Raw genomic sequence first — 19516 nt, 5'->3', positions numbered from 1 at the left:
ATGTTGGGGCGGGGGAGAGAGAAGCAAAACACAGCCTGAGTGCTTTTGATGTGAATTAAGGGTCCTACAAGCCAATGCCAGAAGGCCTTAACATCTGAAAAGTTTGCTCCACCACCCCATTTAACACGCACCACCATAAAAAGATCTAGAAAATTCAGAATCTTGCACAATTTATTGTCGAAGGCTTTCACGGTCAGAGTTCATTGGTTCTTGTAGGTTATCCGGGCTGTGTAACCGTGGTCTTGGAATTTTCTTTCCTGACGTTTCCCCAGCAACTGTGGCAAGCATCTTCAGTAACACTGTCCTTCAGTGTTACTACTCTGAAGATGCCTGCCACAGTTGCTGGCGAAACGTCAGGAAAGAAAATTCCAAGACCACGGTTACACAGCCCGGATAACCTACAAGAACCTTGCACAATTTGTTACTTCCATCTGTTCCAAAATCTCCTTTGGTGATGTTTCAATACATATTTTGAATATATTTTAAGATGTGTGTTAATATATTGATTATATAATAATATTAAACATGATTACCAGTTACACTATAGATAGTAGTCCCCCCTTTGATCACTAAAGCATCAATTTCTTTGAATATGTAGATGTTTTTGTTTAAGATCTCTAAATGAAACGCAGATGTTCTGATCTTGGGCCTTACGTTTGTAAGTTCTCTGGTTATAGATCCATTCAGCCTTATGAAAGTATAATATAAGACAAAATACCTGTCAATGGAGCTGAAGAGGAATGTAAATGTCACCCTATTTACCTGACCAAGATTCTTCCATTTGTCCCAGTAACTCTGGGTATGACATCCTAAAATACTTCACATTGCTTTTCCATGCAGCGGTTGTTCCCCCATTTCCCCCTCCTACAAGCATAATTCCTATTGTTGCTTTAAGTACAGGGGACTTGCATTCTTAAAAAGTTAGGAAATACACACACAAAGGAATTAAGAGGATTTCTTGGTATTTTACAGACTATGTTGAATCAGGCAAACAAACAAACCAATCCAACTCAGATTAAGTCAGAATTTTATTTTAAAATTTATATTTACAAGGATGTTTCTAAAGCATAAAGTTTTATAAAAACCATTTCCATAAAGCACAACTGTAGCTTTACTAGCTTTTTCTAGGTCGAATTTAGACCAGCAGTAAAAATGTAATTACTAGAAACCATTAAATCATGATTAATAAGAATTTCAACCCCAGCCTTTTAATGCAAGATCTGAAAACAACAGATCTTTATACAGCAGATAAATTCACATGAGAAATTAAGATCAACTGATCAGAGAAAAACATTTAGAATAACCAGATTTATAGCAGAAACTATATTAGTTTGTTCACAGTGGGTAGCCCTTTTAGTCTTGTCTGCAGTAGTAGAAAAGGGCAAGAGTCCAGTAGCACCTTAAAGACTAACAAAAATATTTTCTGGTAGGGTATGAGCTTTCGTGAGCCATAGCTCACTTCTTCAGATACAGCTAGAATGTGAATCCATCTGTCTTTAAGTAGAGGAGAGTGAATTCAGACAAGCATTAGTATGTAAATGTTAACAGTATGTAAAATGGGAATAGCAGGCGTGATGGGATTAGGTGTGGTATGCAGAAGAGTCTGTGATGTCCAGGGGAGAGATGGGTGTGGAGAAATCAGCATTGGTAATGAGCCATGAATGCAAGGTCTTTATTCAGCCCAGGTAAATGCATTGACTTTAGTTTGAATATCAACTGTAATTCAGCAGTTTCTCTTTCCATTCTCCCTTTGAAATTCCTTTGTAAGAGAACTGCTACTCTTAATTCAACAGTTTCTCTTTCCAATCTCCTTTGGAATTCTTTTGTAAGAGAACTGCTACTCTTAATTCAGCAGTTTCTCTTTCCATTCTCCCTATGAAATTCCTTGTAAGAGAACTGCTACTCTTAATTCAGCAGTTTCTCTTTCCATTCTCCCTTTGAAATTCCTTTGTAAGAGAACTGCTACTCTTAAATCTGCAACAGAATGTCCTGGAAGGTTGAAATGTTCTTCCACTGGTTTTTGAATATTGTGGTTTCTGATGTCAGACTTATGTCCATTTAATCTTTGTCTAAGAGACTGACCTGTTTGTCCAATGTAGATTGTGGAAGGGCATTGCTGGCATGTGATGGCATAAATCAAATTAGAAGTTGAGCAGGAGTATGAACCTGAGATAGTATGGCTGACATTGGTGGGTCCAGAGATGATGTTCCTAGAATCTATATGAGGGCAAAGTTGGCACCTTGGTTTCTTGCAGGCCTTGGTGCCAGAGTCCATGTTCCTGTTAAGTAGTTTATCATCACGGGTGAGAAGTTGTTTTAGGTTAGCCGGCTGTCTGTAAGCAAGAAAGGGACGTCCCCCCAATGCTTCAGCGAGGGAAGTGTCACACTCCAGCATTGGTTGTAGGTCCTTAATATTACATTGGACTGGTTTTAGTTGGGAGCTATAAGTGACAACCAGAGGTGTTCTGTTGTCATTCTCTCTGGGCTTATCTTGTAGTAAGTTGTGCCTGGGTATCATTCTGGCCTTCTCAATCATCTTTCTCACCATATCAGCAGGATATTGTAGTTGCAAAAATGTTTGCTGTAGGTCTCTCAAGTGTGTATCTCTGTCTGAAGGATTAGAAAGAGAAACTGCTGAATTAAGAGTAGCAGTTCTCTTACAAAGGAATTTCAAAGGGAGAATGGAAAGAGAAACTGCTGAATTAAGAGTAGCAGTTCTCTTACAAGGAATTTCATAGGGAGAATGGAAAGAGAAACTGCTGAATTAAGAGTAGCAGTTCTTACAAAAGAATTTCAAAGGGAGATTGGAAAGAGAAACTGTTGAATTAAGAGTAGCAGTTCTCTTACAAAGGAATTTCAAAGGGAGAATGGAAAGAGAAACTGCTGAATTACAGTTGATATTCAAACTAAAGTCAATGCATTTACCTGGGCTGAATAAAGACCTTGCATTCGTGGCTCATTACCAATGCTAATTTCTCCACACCCATCTCTCCCCTGGACCTCACAGACTCTTCTGCATACCACACCTAATCCCATCACGCCTGCTATTCACATTTACATACTGTTAACATTTACATACTAATGCTTGTCTGAATTCACTCTCCTCTAAGACAGATGGATTCACATTCTAGCTGTATCTGAAGAAGTGAGCTGTGGCTCACGAAAGTTCATACCCTACCAGAAAATATTTTTGTTAGTCTTTAAGGTGCTACTGGACTCTTGCCCTTTTATATTAAGTTTGGTGTATGTTTTGTCACCTTGTATAATGTATTGACAAAATTATTGTCAGCAAAAAGAAAAAATATGTTTTTCAAAGCCATTGTCAAGAGTTATTGTATTCTACAGAAACTGAATATATTTATATCCTGAGACATTACCTATGAAAGGAAAATATATACATTATTGAAGCACAAATGTACTGATGCTTTATTGTATAGCACCAATTGTTTCTTAGCTTCATTTTCCTGGAAGCCACAATTCTAATAATTAACTGCAACATGTTAGACTACTGTAACTACTAAATTAAATCAAATATTTGTATATTGACTAACAATAAAAAGAAATTACAGCTGAATGGATGCTTATGAAAAGAAGTCTGATAAACATCATCCTACCAAAAATTTGTGGTGCAAGGAAAAGTCTTGGTACTGGCAGGCAGCCTCTTAAGCCAGACAAACACTCCTGTGCCAGTGAAAAGAAATGGTAGGAGCTAGACAGTTCCCTACAAACCATATAAAGAAGTAATGCAAAATAGAGGACGATCTTATGGCATTTACTTCGAATACATCTAAGTAATGAACAAAAGAGAGGTTCTATGCACAAATGATGAAACATTTCTGATAGAATATTCCTACTTTACAAATATTTCAGAAATTAAAGTTGAACATTGGCTTAACAGAAAACAGGTCAAACACCTATAATAGCGACATAATTGTATGTACAAGCTTATCTAATTTGTTACAGCTTACATTTTGTGTAGATACTACACAAATGATGCTTTCCAAGAAAAAAAATCTATTGATAGGAATGTAAGGCTATGGCTACCCATTACAATGCACATAAGTAGAGAAGTGGTGGATCATCCCTAAATTCTCCCTGCTCTCCCAGGAATTAGAAATTAGAAAAAAACATTAGGTTATTGAATCAGGAAGGCATTTCCTTAGCTTGTTAGCAGCCCCCACCTCTCTTCCAGCATTTATCAGAGAAACAACAGACAAATCTCCCTTGTTCGACTAAACACCAGAAGATTTAAGTAACAATTTTAAAAAACCTCTAGCTAGTACCTTATCTAGCAAGCAATAACATGACTTCTGCCCCCAGGCAAGATACTTTCCCTCCTTCAAAGAGCAGGAAAAGGAGTTAGCTGATTCCTCAAACCATTCCAGTTTCCTCTGCCTGTAGGGACACTTGGGGGGTGGGAGGGGAGAGGACATATGCTTGAGATGCCAAACAGAGCTAGCTTCTTCCCACAAGAGCAGCTGCAGTGTGCATCTAGGTTCCAAGTGTTAGCAACAACATTAACTAATTAATAAAAGGTGCACAAGTTATGAACAACATACTTTTTCACAATTAACATACAGTACGCAGGCATCTGTAGTGCTGCAGCAGAGTTAACTTGGGAGTTACAAGGAATGCTTCTGTCCAAAAGCAGGACTACTTACTTCAGGAGGAAAGCAATTTGAAAATGAGGTAGCAAGAGAATGCAAATTCCCCCCAATATGGGCTATGACAGACCACTGCATGCCACCTTTACCTCTACAATATTAATCTCTTCCAAACTGGAAAAAAAACCCAACCAATCCCAAAAACTGTAATCCTGAACCCTCATTTAGTTTATACCACAGAATTTGTTGCCATGTTACCAGTAGTTAAAAGTACAGCATTTTACAGTTATACACATAGTTTAATGTAAAATGCTATGCAACCATCTAACTAAAAGGGGATCTGAGTCCACTCTAAATTTGGGAGTGAAAGACACCTGATTTTACTATATTCGTGACTAAATATACCAGATCTTCCAATCTTACTTCACATTAAAATAATGTACAGAAGGAAATTGTTTTCTTTTAAAGAATAAAGCCCAATATTTTGAAGTGAACCTCACACCAAGAGAACAACTGTACTAAGATATAACCGATTAGTGCTTTCTTAACTTTGAATCTGTTGCAACCTGAAAACTTTCAGCCTTTTTGTAGGAATTTGCTCCTACACTCTAAATAAAAGCTTCAAAGGCCACTAGCTTGTTTCCCACTGTGTATCTTCTCACAGCTTAGGTTCAAACCAACTTCAAAACAGTGCCATAAACATTATGGCATCAGTTCAATAACTGTTGAAAGCTTCACTAATAGTGGAATTAGAAATGTTAAAAGAGCATAAAAACATTTAAATACTGCTGTTTACCTACTATGGAGAAAAGAAAGGAAAAAAATTCAAAGGCATTTTGTTCTGTAAGACATGAATCTCAACAAAATTTTAGTTCTCAACAGCTGCCCTAATGATTTGCTCTTTCACTGACAACATCCTGAAGGCGTTTAAGTAAAACATCATCATTTTCCTGGCACAGTCTCTTAGCTGGCGAGTCTGTATCACTATCAATTGATATTGTTCTCTTCTTAGTTTTTTGTCCTCCTTCTTTTATCATATTGTTGATTTCCTTCAAACTCTGTCAAATTAAAACAATTACAATCAAATTAGATACTTATTAAACTCTTTAAGGATTATTATACAGGAGCCAAACATGTACTTTATTAGGTTTCAAATATAGTTATATTTTTTACAGCACCTTCAGCCACCTAAGACTTTCCAATACAGTACACATCATGTTTACCACATGTACTGCTGGAGTCTTTCAGGGAAGGCTGTCTTAAAATAAGCATATAGGTGAGTTTAAACTCCTAGAAATGGAATGCCTCTTACCTTAGAAGGACTCCCATTAAATTTATACAGCAGTCCAGTCTTAGGTGTCAAAGAAGCACCATTCTTATGTGGTGAGACATAAACAGAGTGTTGCTGGGATATCCGTCGAGGAGATGCTGGCTGCTGTTTAATTTTAGGAAAGGGAGAAAGAGGAGGTGCTTCCACCTTGGAAAGAAAAATTGTATACTTAGTGCAAGGAGTATTAACTGTACACAGGGCTTAATTGAAAACAAGCTCAAAAATGGCAAAGGTTGAAGTATAATTGATTTGATACAATCCTCTAGGTGAGTGATGTTAATCTCAAGTGTTTTGGAGGGCCCCTCCCCAGCTACTCAGGAGATGCCGAGTGGCTGCACCCCTCCTTATTCATTACCAAAAATATTTATAAGATATAGTCTACATCAGTTCTTCCTCCTTTTGACACCTAACGTTATTCTACCCCCATCAGTTTTGAATCTGATTTTTTTTATTCTTGAGAATTTATATATTAGGTTTATATTTTATTTCTTGAAAACACTTTGTGTTCTAAAATATTGTCGAAGGCTTTCACGGTCAGAGTTCATTGGTTCTCGTAGGTTATCCGGCCTGTGTAACCGTGGTCTTGGTATTTTCTTTCCTGACGTTTCGCCAGTTTCGACGTGTTCTTTCCACCCAAATAAGGTCCCCAAGGCAGTGAACATTAAAACATTTCAACTTTAAAACAGCATTTAAAATAAGCAATATAATTCCATATAAACACATAAACCTATATATATGATCCTGACATACAGCAGTTCATCTGTACGTGAAATGATTTTGTTGTCTGAAAAATGTATCAGCCAAGTTACTCATAATCATAGAATCCAGTTAGCTGATGGCCATTTAGACAGTGCAGAATCTATCATGGTGCCTAAAATTCCTCGGAGATTATTTCTTACAGTAAGTGAAAACAGCTTTTAGCTTATGGCATATTTAATGGCCTTAAGTATACCAGTTTCCAGAATACACCCTGTATTTTACACAAAGTTGTTTCAGACATTATTAATTTTAAGTACTTTAGCCAAAATTCAAGATGTGTTAGCCACTCCTTTTCTACTTATTCTTAGTCAAATAGCAGAACAGGATTTCAATGCTCCCCCGTCCTGCTACAGTTGAAAATGATTCCAAAAATGTAGTTCTTGCGGGACAACAAGAGGGGGGAACCAGAGGTATGAAGGAAGAAAATAGGCAAAAATCACACCGCCCCTTCCATTAGAAGAAGTTCTCTGTGGAATTAAACCCTTTGCCTACCATCTCAAGTCACTGTTCAACTGCTGGAAGTTTTATACTTCATACAACCCCAATAAAGTGGATACCATAGTAAAATACACAGCAACGAAAAATGTTGATCAGCACCTTTTGTCTGATTTTCACAATATATATCAGTGATGGCGAACCTTTTAGAGACCGAGTGCCCAAACTGCAACCCAAAACCCACTTATTTATCGCGAAGTGCCAACATGGCAATTTAACCTGAATACTGAGGTTTTAGTTTAGAAAAAACAACACATACATTAACATCTTTTGCCTTAAAAGAAAAACACAATAACAGAGCTTTCAGTGATACAAACAACATTTTATTGAAAGGTAAAAGTTTGCATTTGGCATGCTTTTGAACAATTAATGTTTGTTCAAAGCCCCTAAGCTGGGCAGCGGGGAGTCCAGGGAAGGGCAGGGCTTTGAACTAGGCAGCGCAGAGCAGTTCAAAGCCCCCGCCCCCCAGCTGGGCGGCGGGCAGTCCAGGGAAGGGGGGGCTTTGAACTAGGCAGCACGGAGCAGTTCAAAGCCCCCGCCGCCCAGCTGAGCCGCGCGTGCTGGCAGAGAGGGCTACGCGTGCCGGAGTCGGCACGCATGCCGTAGGTTCACCAACATGGATATATATGAACTTCTGAGTTGCTTATTCCCCCTTGTGAGCCTTTCAGCCTTATAGATATGTTCATCTCTGATTGCTCTAGACTACTCCTTGGGTTCCTCATGCATGTGAGGCTTTGGTATGCGACTAAATTTTTAACGGGAATATGAACTCTCATCTTGGCCTCAACTCAGAGGTTATTTCAGCTCACCGCATCTATCTGTCCTCTACTCCACTCTGTGGTTGTGAGTGCCCAGTCCTTTTTGAACGATTCAGGCATGACTGTGCAATGCTTGCAAATTTGCAATGTCATTAACATCTCCCTCATTTTTGAACAGCTCATGAAGTTGTTTCTCTGGGCATGGAAAATTCTTTTTTTTATGAAATTTTTTAATTATTTTTTCTACAATATCTTTCTCCAGTTTTTCCAACAATCTCTATTAACATTTTATATATATCAAAAGAAAGTAAATAATATTGTTGATACTACATTATACATAAAAAAACAATTAACCCCCCTCACCCCTTCCATCTAGTAATAAATTTAATACTCTTTTGCATATCAATTCTAATCCCGATATCAAATTATAAGATATTACTCAGTCTATATATTCATCCTACGCTATATGAAATAATTTCACTTAGACCGTTATTATTTCCCTCTAAAAAAGGAACATATAGTTCATTATTATAAGTTTATCTATGTATGTTGTTTAAAAAATTAACATACAAAAAGGATTAATGAATAACTTTTAAACATCCCCACTTGATATTCATTTTCACAGTAAATTTTCCATCCGGGCATGGAAAATTCAATGCTGCCTCATATTTGGGCATACCTATCATCAAATTACATATGCTACTTTTTGAACCCTGAGCAGAAATCTACATACCACATGATCCTGGTTGGAAATCCCATATTTTAATGCAAATGTTTGCACTCTTCTTACATAGATGGTGTTGTAAAATTTTACCAGATGCCCTCTTTCCTCATTTTCCAAGTTGCTGAAATTTTCTGATGTTGTCTTTACAGGTGAATAATTCATCTTCTGAGGGGAGTCTATTACGAGGAAAAGGCAGATAACACAAAGGCCTTTAAATAAACAAGAAGAGGAAACCAAACAGATCCTATGTGATTCAACACCTATGTTATGGACTACTGTAGTGCTGCTGAAAGCAGCTAAGAGATGTTACAATAAACGTGGGTTGACCCAGAGTGGTCACATAGGGAATCAATCACCAACCTTTGGACACGTGAATAGATCTTTACTTCAATCAAAGATACTAACTGACCTGCAAATGAGACAGCCTTAACTGTCTTTAACCCTTGAGTTTCATATCTCATTTTACCACTGCCTTCATAAGAACATAAGAAAAGCCATGCTGGATCACACCAAGGCTCGTCAAGTCCAGCAGTCTGTTCACATAATGACTAGCCAGGTGCCTCTAAGGAGCCCGCAAACAAGATGACTGCAGTAGCAGCATCCTGCCTGTGTTCCACAGCACCAAATATAATAGGTATGCTCCTCTGATCCTGGAAAGAATAGGTATGCATCATGACCAGTATCCATTTTGATTAGTAGCCTTGGATAGCCCTATCCTACATGAACATGTTAGTTCCCCTCTTAAAAGACTTCCAGGTTGGCAGCCATCACCACACCCTGGGGCACGGAGTTCCACAATTGAATGTGTTGTATGAAGAAATACTTCCTTTTGTCTGTTTTGAATCTCTCATCCTTCAGCTTCAGCAGATGACCCCGTGTTCTTGTATTATGAGAGGAAGAAAAGCTTCTCTCTGTCCATTCTCTCCATACCAAGCGTAATTTTATAGACTTCTATCATGTCTCTGTTTACCTACCTTTTTTCTCAAATTAAACAGCCCTAAATGTTTTAACTGCTCCTCACAGGGAAGTTGCTCTAGCCCCCTGATCATTTTGGTTGCTCCTTTCGGCACCTTCTAAAGCTCTGCAATATCCTGTTTTTAGTGTGGTGACCAGAACTGTACACAGTATTCCAAGGGTGGTCTCACCATAGATTTGTACAAGGGCAGTATGATAGCAGCAGTTTTATTCTCTATTCCTTGTCTAATTATGGCCAGCATGGAATTTGCCTTTGTCTCACAGCAGCTGCACACTTCCCTCAGGTCATTTCTGGAAAGTCACTGATACCATAAAATAAAGATTTCAGGTGGTGTTATATCATCATAAATGAAAGAGGCTTGGATCCTAAGCCATGTTTCCACTTGCACAGTGCCCTTTTGTTGTGGAGGCAGTTGTCCCCTGTGGAATGCATTCCTCCAGTGTTTTGCACTTCTGCTCATGTAAGACAAGTCTCTCTCAATGAACTCAAAAGTGTGTAGTGCTAGAAGAATGCAGTATGCAAAAAAGGGCTACCTTCACAGTGGTTCATCAAAGACTAATCCACTTAGGGGTGTGAAATAGCTAACAGAACAAATGCACTTTTCCCTCTGGTATCCCCCCATCTGATATCCAGTTAGTAATCTTCCATTCCTGGAAAGATTTAGCAACATACATCCCTTTCCCTTCAAATTCAGAGATGTAGGATAGTAATACTGTTGAAAGGTGGATGGATAAATGTGACACAGAAAGATATGGAAAAAAAACAGTGTTGCACTTACCTGTAACTGTTGTTCATCGAGTGGTCTTCTGTGCAGGCACACATGGGACTGCGCGTGCGCAGAGCCAGCCGGAGACAGACTTGTCAGCTTCTAGAAAGCTCAAATACACAGAGTGCTCCCCCTCCCCTCTCGCACGGAGCCGTAATTTTCCCGCCTGGACGGTCACGTGACAAGAGGGGGGGGAGCACTCTCCCTCAGTTCTCCTATGCCGCCGTAGAGCTACCATAAGCACTATAAACAGTCCGGGCAGTCCACAGCGGGGTAGGAGGGAGGGATGTGTGCCTGCACAGAAGACCACTCGATGAACAACAGTTACAGGTAAGTGCAACACTGTTTTTCATCTTCGTGGCTTCTGTGCAGTCCCACATGGGAGAATAGCAAGCTCACTTACTTGTAGGAGGTGGGGTGTGGCTGCTCAACGGAACAGAGACTGAAGCACTGCTTTCCCCACAGCTGCATCTCTCCTGGAATCTACATCCATCGAGTAGTGGCGTATAAAGGTAGATGGCGTAGACCAGGTGGCTGCTCTGCATATCTCCCGAAGATCAACATGGGATGCAAAAGCAGCTGATGAAGCTTGCGCCCTGGTGGAATGAGCCCTGATATGTAGCGGGCACTCTTGCTTCGCCTCCTCATATGCTCTCTTAATGGCTTGCACCACCCACCTGGATAAAGTCTGTGATGAGACTGATTGACCTCTGTTTGCCCCTTTAAAACATATAAACAAATGTTTATCCTTTCTGAAGGGCAATGTTCGCTTCAAATAAAATAACAACGCTCTACGAACATCTAAAGTGTGTAGTGTCTTATCTGGGGATGATTCCGGGTCTGGGAAGAACACCGGAAGCACAATGTCTTGTGAAATGTGGAATCTGGACACGACTTTAGGTAAAAAGTCCAAACTAGGTCGAAGGACCACTTTATCACTGTAGAATTTTAGGAAAGGATGGTCACAACGAAGTGCTCTTAAATCTCCCACTCTGCGGGTCGAAGTGATCGCCACTAAGAATGCCGTCTTGTATGACAGGTAGCTGAAGTCACAGGTTGCCAAGGGTTCAAATGGTGGGTACATAAGTTGGGACAGAACTAAGGATAAAGTCCATTGTGGTGTAGGTTGTGACACTGGCGGGAATAGATTATTAAGTCCCTTCAGAAATTTTTTAGAATGTTGGTTGGCGAAGAGGGATTTAGAGTCAAAACCAATGTGGAAAGCTGAAATTGCGGCTAGATGAACTTTAATGGACGCATTGGATAAACCAGAGTCTTTTAAAGTCAACAAGTAATCAAACACTTTAGGTAAAGGACAGGAGTCAGGTTGTAAGCCCTGAGTAACAGTCCAAGAGACAAAACGTTTCCATTTATGAGCATATGAGCGCCTGGTGGAAGGTTTACGGCAGGAAAGCAAAACATTAGCTACCCTAGCCGACCATTCATTTACATGTTGATGAGCCATGCCGTGAGATGTAGCGACCTCACATCGTGGTGGCGTAGTGAACCGAACTCTAGCAGGTCGTCTTGAACCGGGAGAGTGATGTATCTTTGTCGAGCTAATGCCCAGAGCGTGGAGAACCATACTCTCCGTGGCCAGTGTGGTGCAATTAGTATGCAAGAAGCCCTGTCCGCTTTTATTTTCGCTACTACCTTGTTGAGTAACGGAAAAGGGGGGAAAGCGTAGAGGAGCCCCTGTGACCACGGCATCTGAAAAGCATCCCCCATGGAGCATGGACCTATCGCTGCTCTGGAGCAGTAATGGGGACACTTTTTGTTGCGTGATGTAGCAAACAGGTCTATTAAGGGATACCCCCATTCCTGAAATACTGGTTCGAGGTAACTGGTCTGAAGTTCCCACTCGTGATGCTGTGCATTCTGTCTGCTCAATCTGTCGGCTACAACATTGTCCTCCCCGGCTATGTGGATCGCTGATAGCCATGTGTGATGGGAGACAGCCCAGTGCCAGATGGTGCAGGCTTCCCTGCATAACCTTCGGGACCCTGTGCCCCCTTGTTTGCAGATATAGAACTTTGCTGGGACATTGTCTGTCACGATGAGAACTGATGTATCTCTGGTCAAAGCTGCAAAAGAAAGAAGAGCGTATCTAATAGCCCTTAACTCTAGTACATTAATATGCAGCTTTTTCTCCGATGGTGACCAAAGGCCACTGACATGTAAACCATTACAATGGGCACCCCAACCAGATAAAGAAGCATCGGTAAATAATTGTAACCGATGTTCCCTGACCCCAAAGCAGACACCTTGGGACAGATTACTCTCTTCACCCCACCACGTTAATGATCTGAGAACAGATCTGGGTATTGACAATTTAATCCTTGGGGGGTCCCAGTTCGGTCTAAAATGCTGCAGGAACCATAGCTGCAGTGGCCTCATATACAGACGGGCACATGCAACTACAGAGGTAGTAGATGCCATCAGACCAAGCAAGCGTTGTATTTTGATAGCCCTTTGGTAACGATGTTTTGTAAAACTAGCTACCAATTTTTGTATGGCCCGTATCCTACTGATGGGGAGAAAAGCTTTCCCTTGGGTGGCATCTAAGCATGCTCCTATGAATTGTAAATTTTGTGTTGGCTGTAAGGAGGATTTGTCGTGGTTAACCACTAGACCTAAGTCAGCACATGTGGACAACGTTAAGGAGACCTGGTTATGCAACTCTTCCCTAGAGGGGCCCACTAGCAACCAGTCATCTAAATATGGGTAAATGGTGCACCCGTGCATAACCAGGAAAGCTATTACAGCTGAGATACATTTGGAAAAAATCCGGGGAGCAGTAGCCAACCCAAAAGGCAAAACATTGTACTCATAGTGATCATTCTGAACAGTAAACCTCAGAAAACGTCTACAAGATTCATTGATAGCAACATGAAAATAGGCATCTTTGAGATCCAGCCCAACAAACCAGGAATTTGAATCTAATAATGTGAGAACATCAGGTAGAGACAACATCCTGAACTTCTTTATATACAAATACTTGTTTAGCCTCCTTAAATCCAATATTGGACGCTTTCCACCTCCCTTTTTATCAATCAAAAAGTATCTGGAATAGAACCCAACACCTTTATCAGAGTCAACCACCCTCCGGACAGCACCTTTAGAGACCAATTGAGCAACTTCGTGTTGCAGCAAGGGGGATGATGGGTCACGGTTGGGTATTGGAGGGGAAGAAGGAGGCATGTGCTTGAATTCAAGAAAATAGCCATCTTTTATTATGGTCAAAACCCAGGTGTCAACTGTAACCAACTGCCAAGCAGGGAGGAATTGGCGTAACCTGTTATTAAACATGGTATGAGCATCTAGTCATGGCAGGCCCTTTCCCTTGTGGGAAAGATCAGGTGGGGATTGAGGACGTCTCTTGCCTCGTTGTCTACCGTGAAACTTTCTTCCCTGGTTGGATTGTGGGAAGGAAGAACGATATGGTTGGTAGTTTGCAGCCTGGGGTCTGTATGGCCGTTGAAAGTGTTGGCCATGCTTAGGGAAATAACGTTGTTTAAATTGGGGCAAAGATTGAGGGGCAAGCCCCAGAGAACGTGCATTATACCTGTTTTTTCTAAGACGGTCGAGCATTGTATCCGTCTCTTCGCTAAAGAGTGTTTTACCTTCGAAAGGTAAATCTTCAATTCTGGCTCTGTTATCAAAAGAAAGGCCAGATGACCTTAGCCAAGAATGCCGTCTCAACTGAATGGCTGCAGACATTGATTTACTGCAGCTGTCTGCCATGTGGCGAGCTGCATTTATCTGCTGTTTCCCCAAACGCATACCCTCTGACTGAACCACCTTGGCCAAGGGTTTCTGGTCATCGTTGAGGGAGTCAATGTGATGAGACATACGGTCCCATAAGTAATACTGATATCGACTCATAATAGCAAAGAAATTTGCAATTCTAAGGCCTAATGCTGCACATGAATATGATCTACGGCCTAACATATCTAGTTTACTCCCTTCTTTATCATGTGGCGCAGACATTGAGCCAGCTCTATATTTGGATGGGAGAGACTCAGTAATAGTTGAATTTGCAGGAGGATGTTTAAACAGAAATTCACAACCCTCATGACGGATTTTGTACAGATTCTCCAATTTACGTATAGATCCAGAGCTCATAGCTGGATTTTTCCAATTGGCAATAACAATGTCCATAATAGCTTGAACCATTGGCAAAGCAATAGGCCCATTGTCCTCAGTATACAGAATGTCCATTATCGGGTCAGATGTGCGAGGTTCAGACTGTTGGTAATCAATATTCAGCGCCTTGGCCATTCTAATTAGTTGTTCTGAATACAGTCTGATATCATCAGAAGTCGGGACTGGTGTGGGATCCCCCGCTACTTCTGCAGGTGAAGGCAAGTAGGAGTCATCCTCCTCATCAGATGAATCATCATTTGGACCCTGCACCGACTCTGATAAAGGAGCTCTATCACGACGTGGTGAGCTGCTTGCACCTGGGGCTGTGTGGTCTTTTGGGGCCACAGGTTCCTGGTAAGGTCTGCCAAGTGATGGAGGATTATTATGACAGCTCCTCTCAGAATAGCCAGAAGGATGTCCCCTACAGCAGGAGCAGGGGGCATAATCATACCAATCACGGTCCTGGTAAGGAAACCCTTGTTGATCGTACTGAGGGGACCGTCTGATAAGACTGTGTTGCTGATCTTCCCTCCTTCTACCAGTAGAGGGACTCCTTGTCTCTCGGCGTCGGCATGACGGCGAAGGTGTGTGCGGCCGCACAAATGTCAGTGGAGAGAGAGACTGACGCTGCAGCGGGGATCGGCTTCTCCTGTAGCCTTCTTGACGCCGATTGACGCTGAGCATATGTTGCTCGCGGCAGAAAGGCAATGGGTTGTTGGGGGAGCCAGCTGCTGAGTGCAGAAGGATGGGTGATCCCGCGTCATAACTCGGCGTCGGGGTGCGCCGGATGGGGCTTCGGCCCCGAGTTACAGGAGGCGAGCGTCGGCGCCGAGGTGAGGCTGACGGCGAGCGGCGCTGAGGGGCAGGTTTTGCTGGCCCCGATGTTGATTCTGCCGCTCTTTCTTTAGCTCGCTTTCTCCCTGGGCTCACGTCTTTCTCCCCCTCCTTCGATGGGTCTGACGTGGCCTGTTTATTAGCCCTCTTTGACTTCGCTTTCTTTGAAGTCGGCACAATCGGGGCAAGAGGCACTGAGGGAGACGGTTCCTTCGTGGAAACTCCATCCCTCTTATCTGGGCCCAATGACACTTCATATAAATGGGCTTTTAGCCGGGACTCTCTCTCCTGTCTGGTTCTGGGTGTAAGGAGGTCACAGGCACGACACTTTGAGGGAATATGCCCCTCTCCCAGACATAAAAGGCAATTCTGGTGAGAGTCAGATGTTGCCATTTTAGTGCCGCACGACTGGCACTTTTTAAAAGGAGTTCCTTTTCCTTTTGACTCCATTATACGTTTTCTCAGAAAATTTTACCTCAGTAAGCTTTCTTCAACGAAGCTAACAGTGTCCTCTCTCTACGGCGGCAGAAAGAGAACTGAGGGAGAGTGCTCCCCCCCCCTCTTGTCACGTGACCGTCCAGGCGGGAAAATTACGGCTCCGTGCGAGAGGGGAGGGGGAGCACTCTGTGTATTTGAGCTTTCTAGAAGCTGACAAGTCTGTCTCCGGCTGGCTCTGCGCACGCGCAGTCCCATGTGTGCCTGCACAGAAGCCACGAAGATGAACATAATTTCCACACATGAACCAGATCAGCCCATTTATTTATATACTAGATATTTAAGCAACTACCTCCCTAGTAGCCAAACTCTTGAAGTAGGGTATGAGGGGCAAAGTGTATCTGTGGGGTCTGAGACTCAACCAGCCCAAGGAAAATAAATGGCTTACGTTACTTGGAAGGGTATAGCCAGTAATCTGGGGGGGAGGAGTTCTAGCAGGAACTCTGCCTAGCAGGAAGTTCTTATGGACACAAGCTTAGAGACACTTCACCAGCGTGATGTAGTAGTTAAGAGCGGCAGATTTTAATCTGGAGAACCGGGTTTGATGCCCTGCTCCTCCACATGAGTGGCAGACTCTAATCTGGTGAACTGGGTTTGTTTCCCCACTCCTACACATGAAGCCTGCTGGGTGACCTTGGGCTAGTCACAGTTCTCTCCAAACTCTCTCAGCCCTGCCTACCTCACAAGGTGTCTGTTGTGGGGAGGGTAAGGGAAGGAAATTGTAAGCCACACTGAGACTCCTTAAAGGTAGAGAAAAGCAGAAAAGTATAAAAACCAGCTCTTCTTCTTCTAGTCTTGGAGAAAGAAGCAGAATTCTCTGAGACCCTTAAAGAATAGGTTTATTTGGGATCAAGGCAGGCTACATAAGCCTTGGAAGCCACAGGACAGACGGGTGTCTTGGGAACCAGTTAAACAGCTTGTTGTACCTAAGTTGTATAGAATGATGTTAATGGAGTTGGTTCATGATGTACCTTGTGTAGGACATTTAGAGATTAAAAGGACTAGACAGTGGCTGTTGACCCAGGCTGGCAATTGAACTTTCTGAGCTCCCCAAATAACGGGAACAGGGCTTGTGAGACCATTTCCCAGTAAAGCCTATGTGTAGGGACCCTCCAGGTAGGCTGTGCAGCCTCACCTGGGTTTTGAATCCCTACAGAGCTGTCTACTGGTGCGGGGGGGGGGGGGACACCTGCTGCTAGCTCACATACACAGAAGACAAGAGCATCATACATTTTTCTTTTCTTTGCATGTGAGATGAGAGGGGAATTTTATTTATTAATTTATTAAAACATTTACATCTCGTCTTTCCTTGTGGTTCAAGGCAGCTTACAATAATAGTTAAAAACCTTTCTCTGTTAAGACCAAAAACAAAATAGCAAACCCCAAATTTTCCCCACCCACTCCTTAAAAGATGTCTGCCATTCATACCCCCTCAAAAGCCCTGGCAAACAGGCAGGCTTTACAGCACTTCCTGAAGATCTCCAAGGAGGGCACTGTCAAGAAATTAAGTCCCTTAAATTCTTGTTTCTGTTCCTTTAAACACTGGTTCTGTCACTCAGGCTTCATTTCGGGCCTAGCTAAATTATACTGTGATATTAAAGTGGAAAACAACTGGAATGCAGGCATGATTTAGCCCAGCTGTGAATTGTTGCACCCATGTTAAGCCTCCCGGTACCACATAAGTTATGGCTCATCCTCCCTAGATTTCCAAGGACAATCTCCTTGGCCCCACCATTAACTGCATTCCATTCAGTTAGGGAAACATATTGCTGACACCTGTGACAGAATGGGCCGAAAGATGGATTGCAGCCAGCTTTCCTGCCTCGTCACACTGTGACCTTTGAGGCCACATGGTCAGCAACAGATACGCAATTAATTTAGATCATCCACAATTCTGATTGGTCCAGCAAGTCTGGACCACAGAGAATTCTGGGGATAAAGCTACCCATTCTAGCCTATGCAAACTTATGGAAGCTTGATGCTAAGCTCTGGTATCATGGCCCATCCTTCTGATGCTTTGATTATTTTCTAGGTCAGACATGCTGACTAACTGGACTCTGGTGCTGGAGAAATTCAGCTTTGAGAACCTGGTAACATCTATGCCTTTTGTAACTCTGCCAATTACTAAAAGTCTGAACCAGCTTGCTAAACTGTGTAGCTAGATATTTGAATTAGCTTTCTTGTTTTGCCTTCTCACTGCTTATGTCATTTCGAAAGTATTCTGCACAAATTTAATAAATTACCTTAATCTTGATTCTTGTGGGTGTTTTTGTTTCCAGGCTGGCTTCAATCTAATTCCAGTTCCTTGGCCCAAGTGGCCCACCTACCAGATACCTATTTTGTTACATTCACACTGCAGGTGGTCTACTTTGCAGGGTCGGTTTTCCCAATTAAAGTCCCAGGAAGGCTGGAGGCTTGCCCCTTCGGGTTCTAACTGTTTGAGATATCGGAAGGGGATGATGGCGGCTACCGGCACTGAGGTGTGAGGATTTGTTAACTTTATGTGATAGCAGCAACCCTAACAAGAACTCACTGGGCGGGCAGTCGTGTGGCTTCTTATCAGGCACTCCCTTTCACCTCTTCAGGTAGCCCATTCTACAGAGCTGGAGCCATGATGGAAAAGGCCCCCCTACGTGGAGGGATAGCCAATAGATGGCTGCCTGGTTACCCTAGCTGGCACACAGGGACATATGGAAGGAGATGGTCCTTCAAATATGTGCATCCTGACCACAAGATGGGAAGCAAGACCCAGGTACCCCCCGGGTCCCAACAGCAGGGGTTCTCAGGCAACAGTCCAAAAGTCACACTTCAGCGTCCGTCAACACAATCAAAGGCAAAGCCAGAAGGCAGTCCAATGTCTCAGTCCAGAGTCAGGTTAGGCATTTCAAAAGCAGTCCAAGTGTTGGGTAACATGATTAGATACGACAGGTCAGGCAACTGATGAAATAAGTCACCAAGACTGCAGACAAGTTAATCCGATATAGGGAGGTTCCCTACTGGTGTCACTGATTCCCTGCAAGCTGACTCAGATCCTATGATGACTCAGCAGCCTCTTTCAGCACTTCCTTTGTAGAAGGGAGGCTGCCAGCTGCCAGTTGTGTGCACGCCTGCACCTGGTCATTAAGAACATAAGAAAGGCCCTGCTGGATCAGACCAAGGCCCATCAAGTCCAGCAGTCTGTTCACACAGTGGCCAACCAGGTGCCTCCAGGAAGCCACAAACAAGACGAGCGCAGCAGCACCATCCTGCCTGCGCTCCACCACACCCAAAACAACAGGCATGCTCCTCTGATACATGGTCCATGCCTCAGCCCTAGCCCTTCACCTCCTCTGCTGCTGGGCGTTTTGGGAGACTGTGGTGGGTCTGGTAATGGGCATATCCATGTTGGGGCCTCCAGGTCTAGGGGCGATACTAGCTCAGGGGGCAGTACTGGTGCTGGCTCAGGGTCCCTTCAGGGTCATCCTCCCATGCTAAGATAGGGCAGTCCATGAAAATGTGCATCCCAGGTCATGAAGGACTTCAAAGGTCACAACCAGCAACTTGAATTGAACTCAAAAACAGACTGGCAGCCAATGTAGCGGTTTCAAAATGGGCAACGTATGTTCCCAGCGGCTAGCCCGACAACAGTC

General features: G+C 42.7%; 1 protein-coding gene across 2 annotated transcripts in view; it reads right to left on the bottom strand.

Moving 5' to 3' along the window:
- Positions 1–5481: 5481 nt before the first annotated feature.
- The window catches only part of RBL1 (RB transcriptional corepressor like 1), a 51333-nt gene continuing 37298 nt past the window's right edge, over positions 5482–19516 (bottom strand). The window contains exons 20-22 of one of the 2 annotated variants that reach the window (XM_056845035.1): positions 8680–8846; positions 5917–6081; positions 5482–5662 (exon numbers count right to left, since the gene is read on the bottom strand). In XM_056845035.1, coding sequence (XP_056701013.1) covers positions 5492–5662; positions 5917–6081; positions 8680–8846 — 503 coding nt within the window. In that variant the 3' untranslated portion in view covers positions 5482–5491. The remainder of the gene's footprint in view (positions 5663–5916; positions 6082–8679; positions 8847–19516) is intronic. The other variant, XM_056845036.1, reaches the window with a different exon arrangement.

The sequence above is a fragment of the Euleptes europaea genome, chromosome 2 (genome assembly GCF_029931775.1).
Source record: "Euleptes europaea isolate rEulEur1 chromosome 2, rEulEur1.hap1, whole genome shotgun sequence".
Lineage (NCBI taxonomy): Eukaryota > Metazoa > Chordata > Lepidosauria > Squamata > Sphaerodactylidae > Euleptes > Euleptes europaea.
Note: the sequence above shows the minus strand (reverse complement) of the source record. Positions and strands in the feature narration are given on the sequence as shown.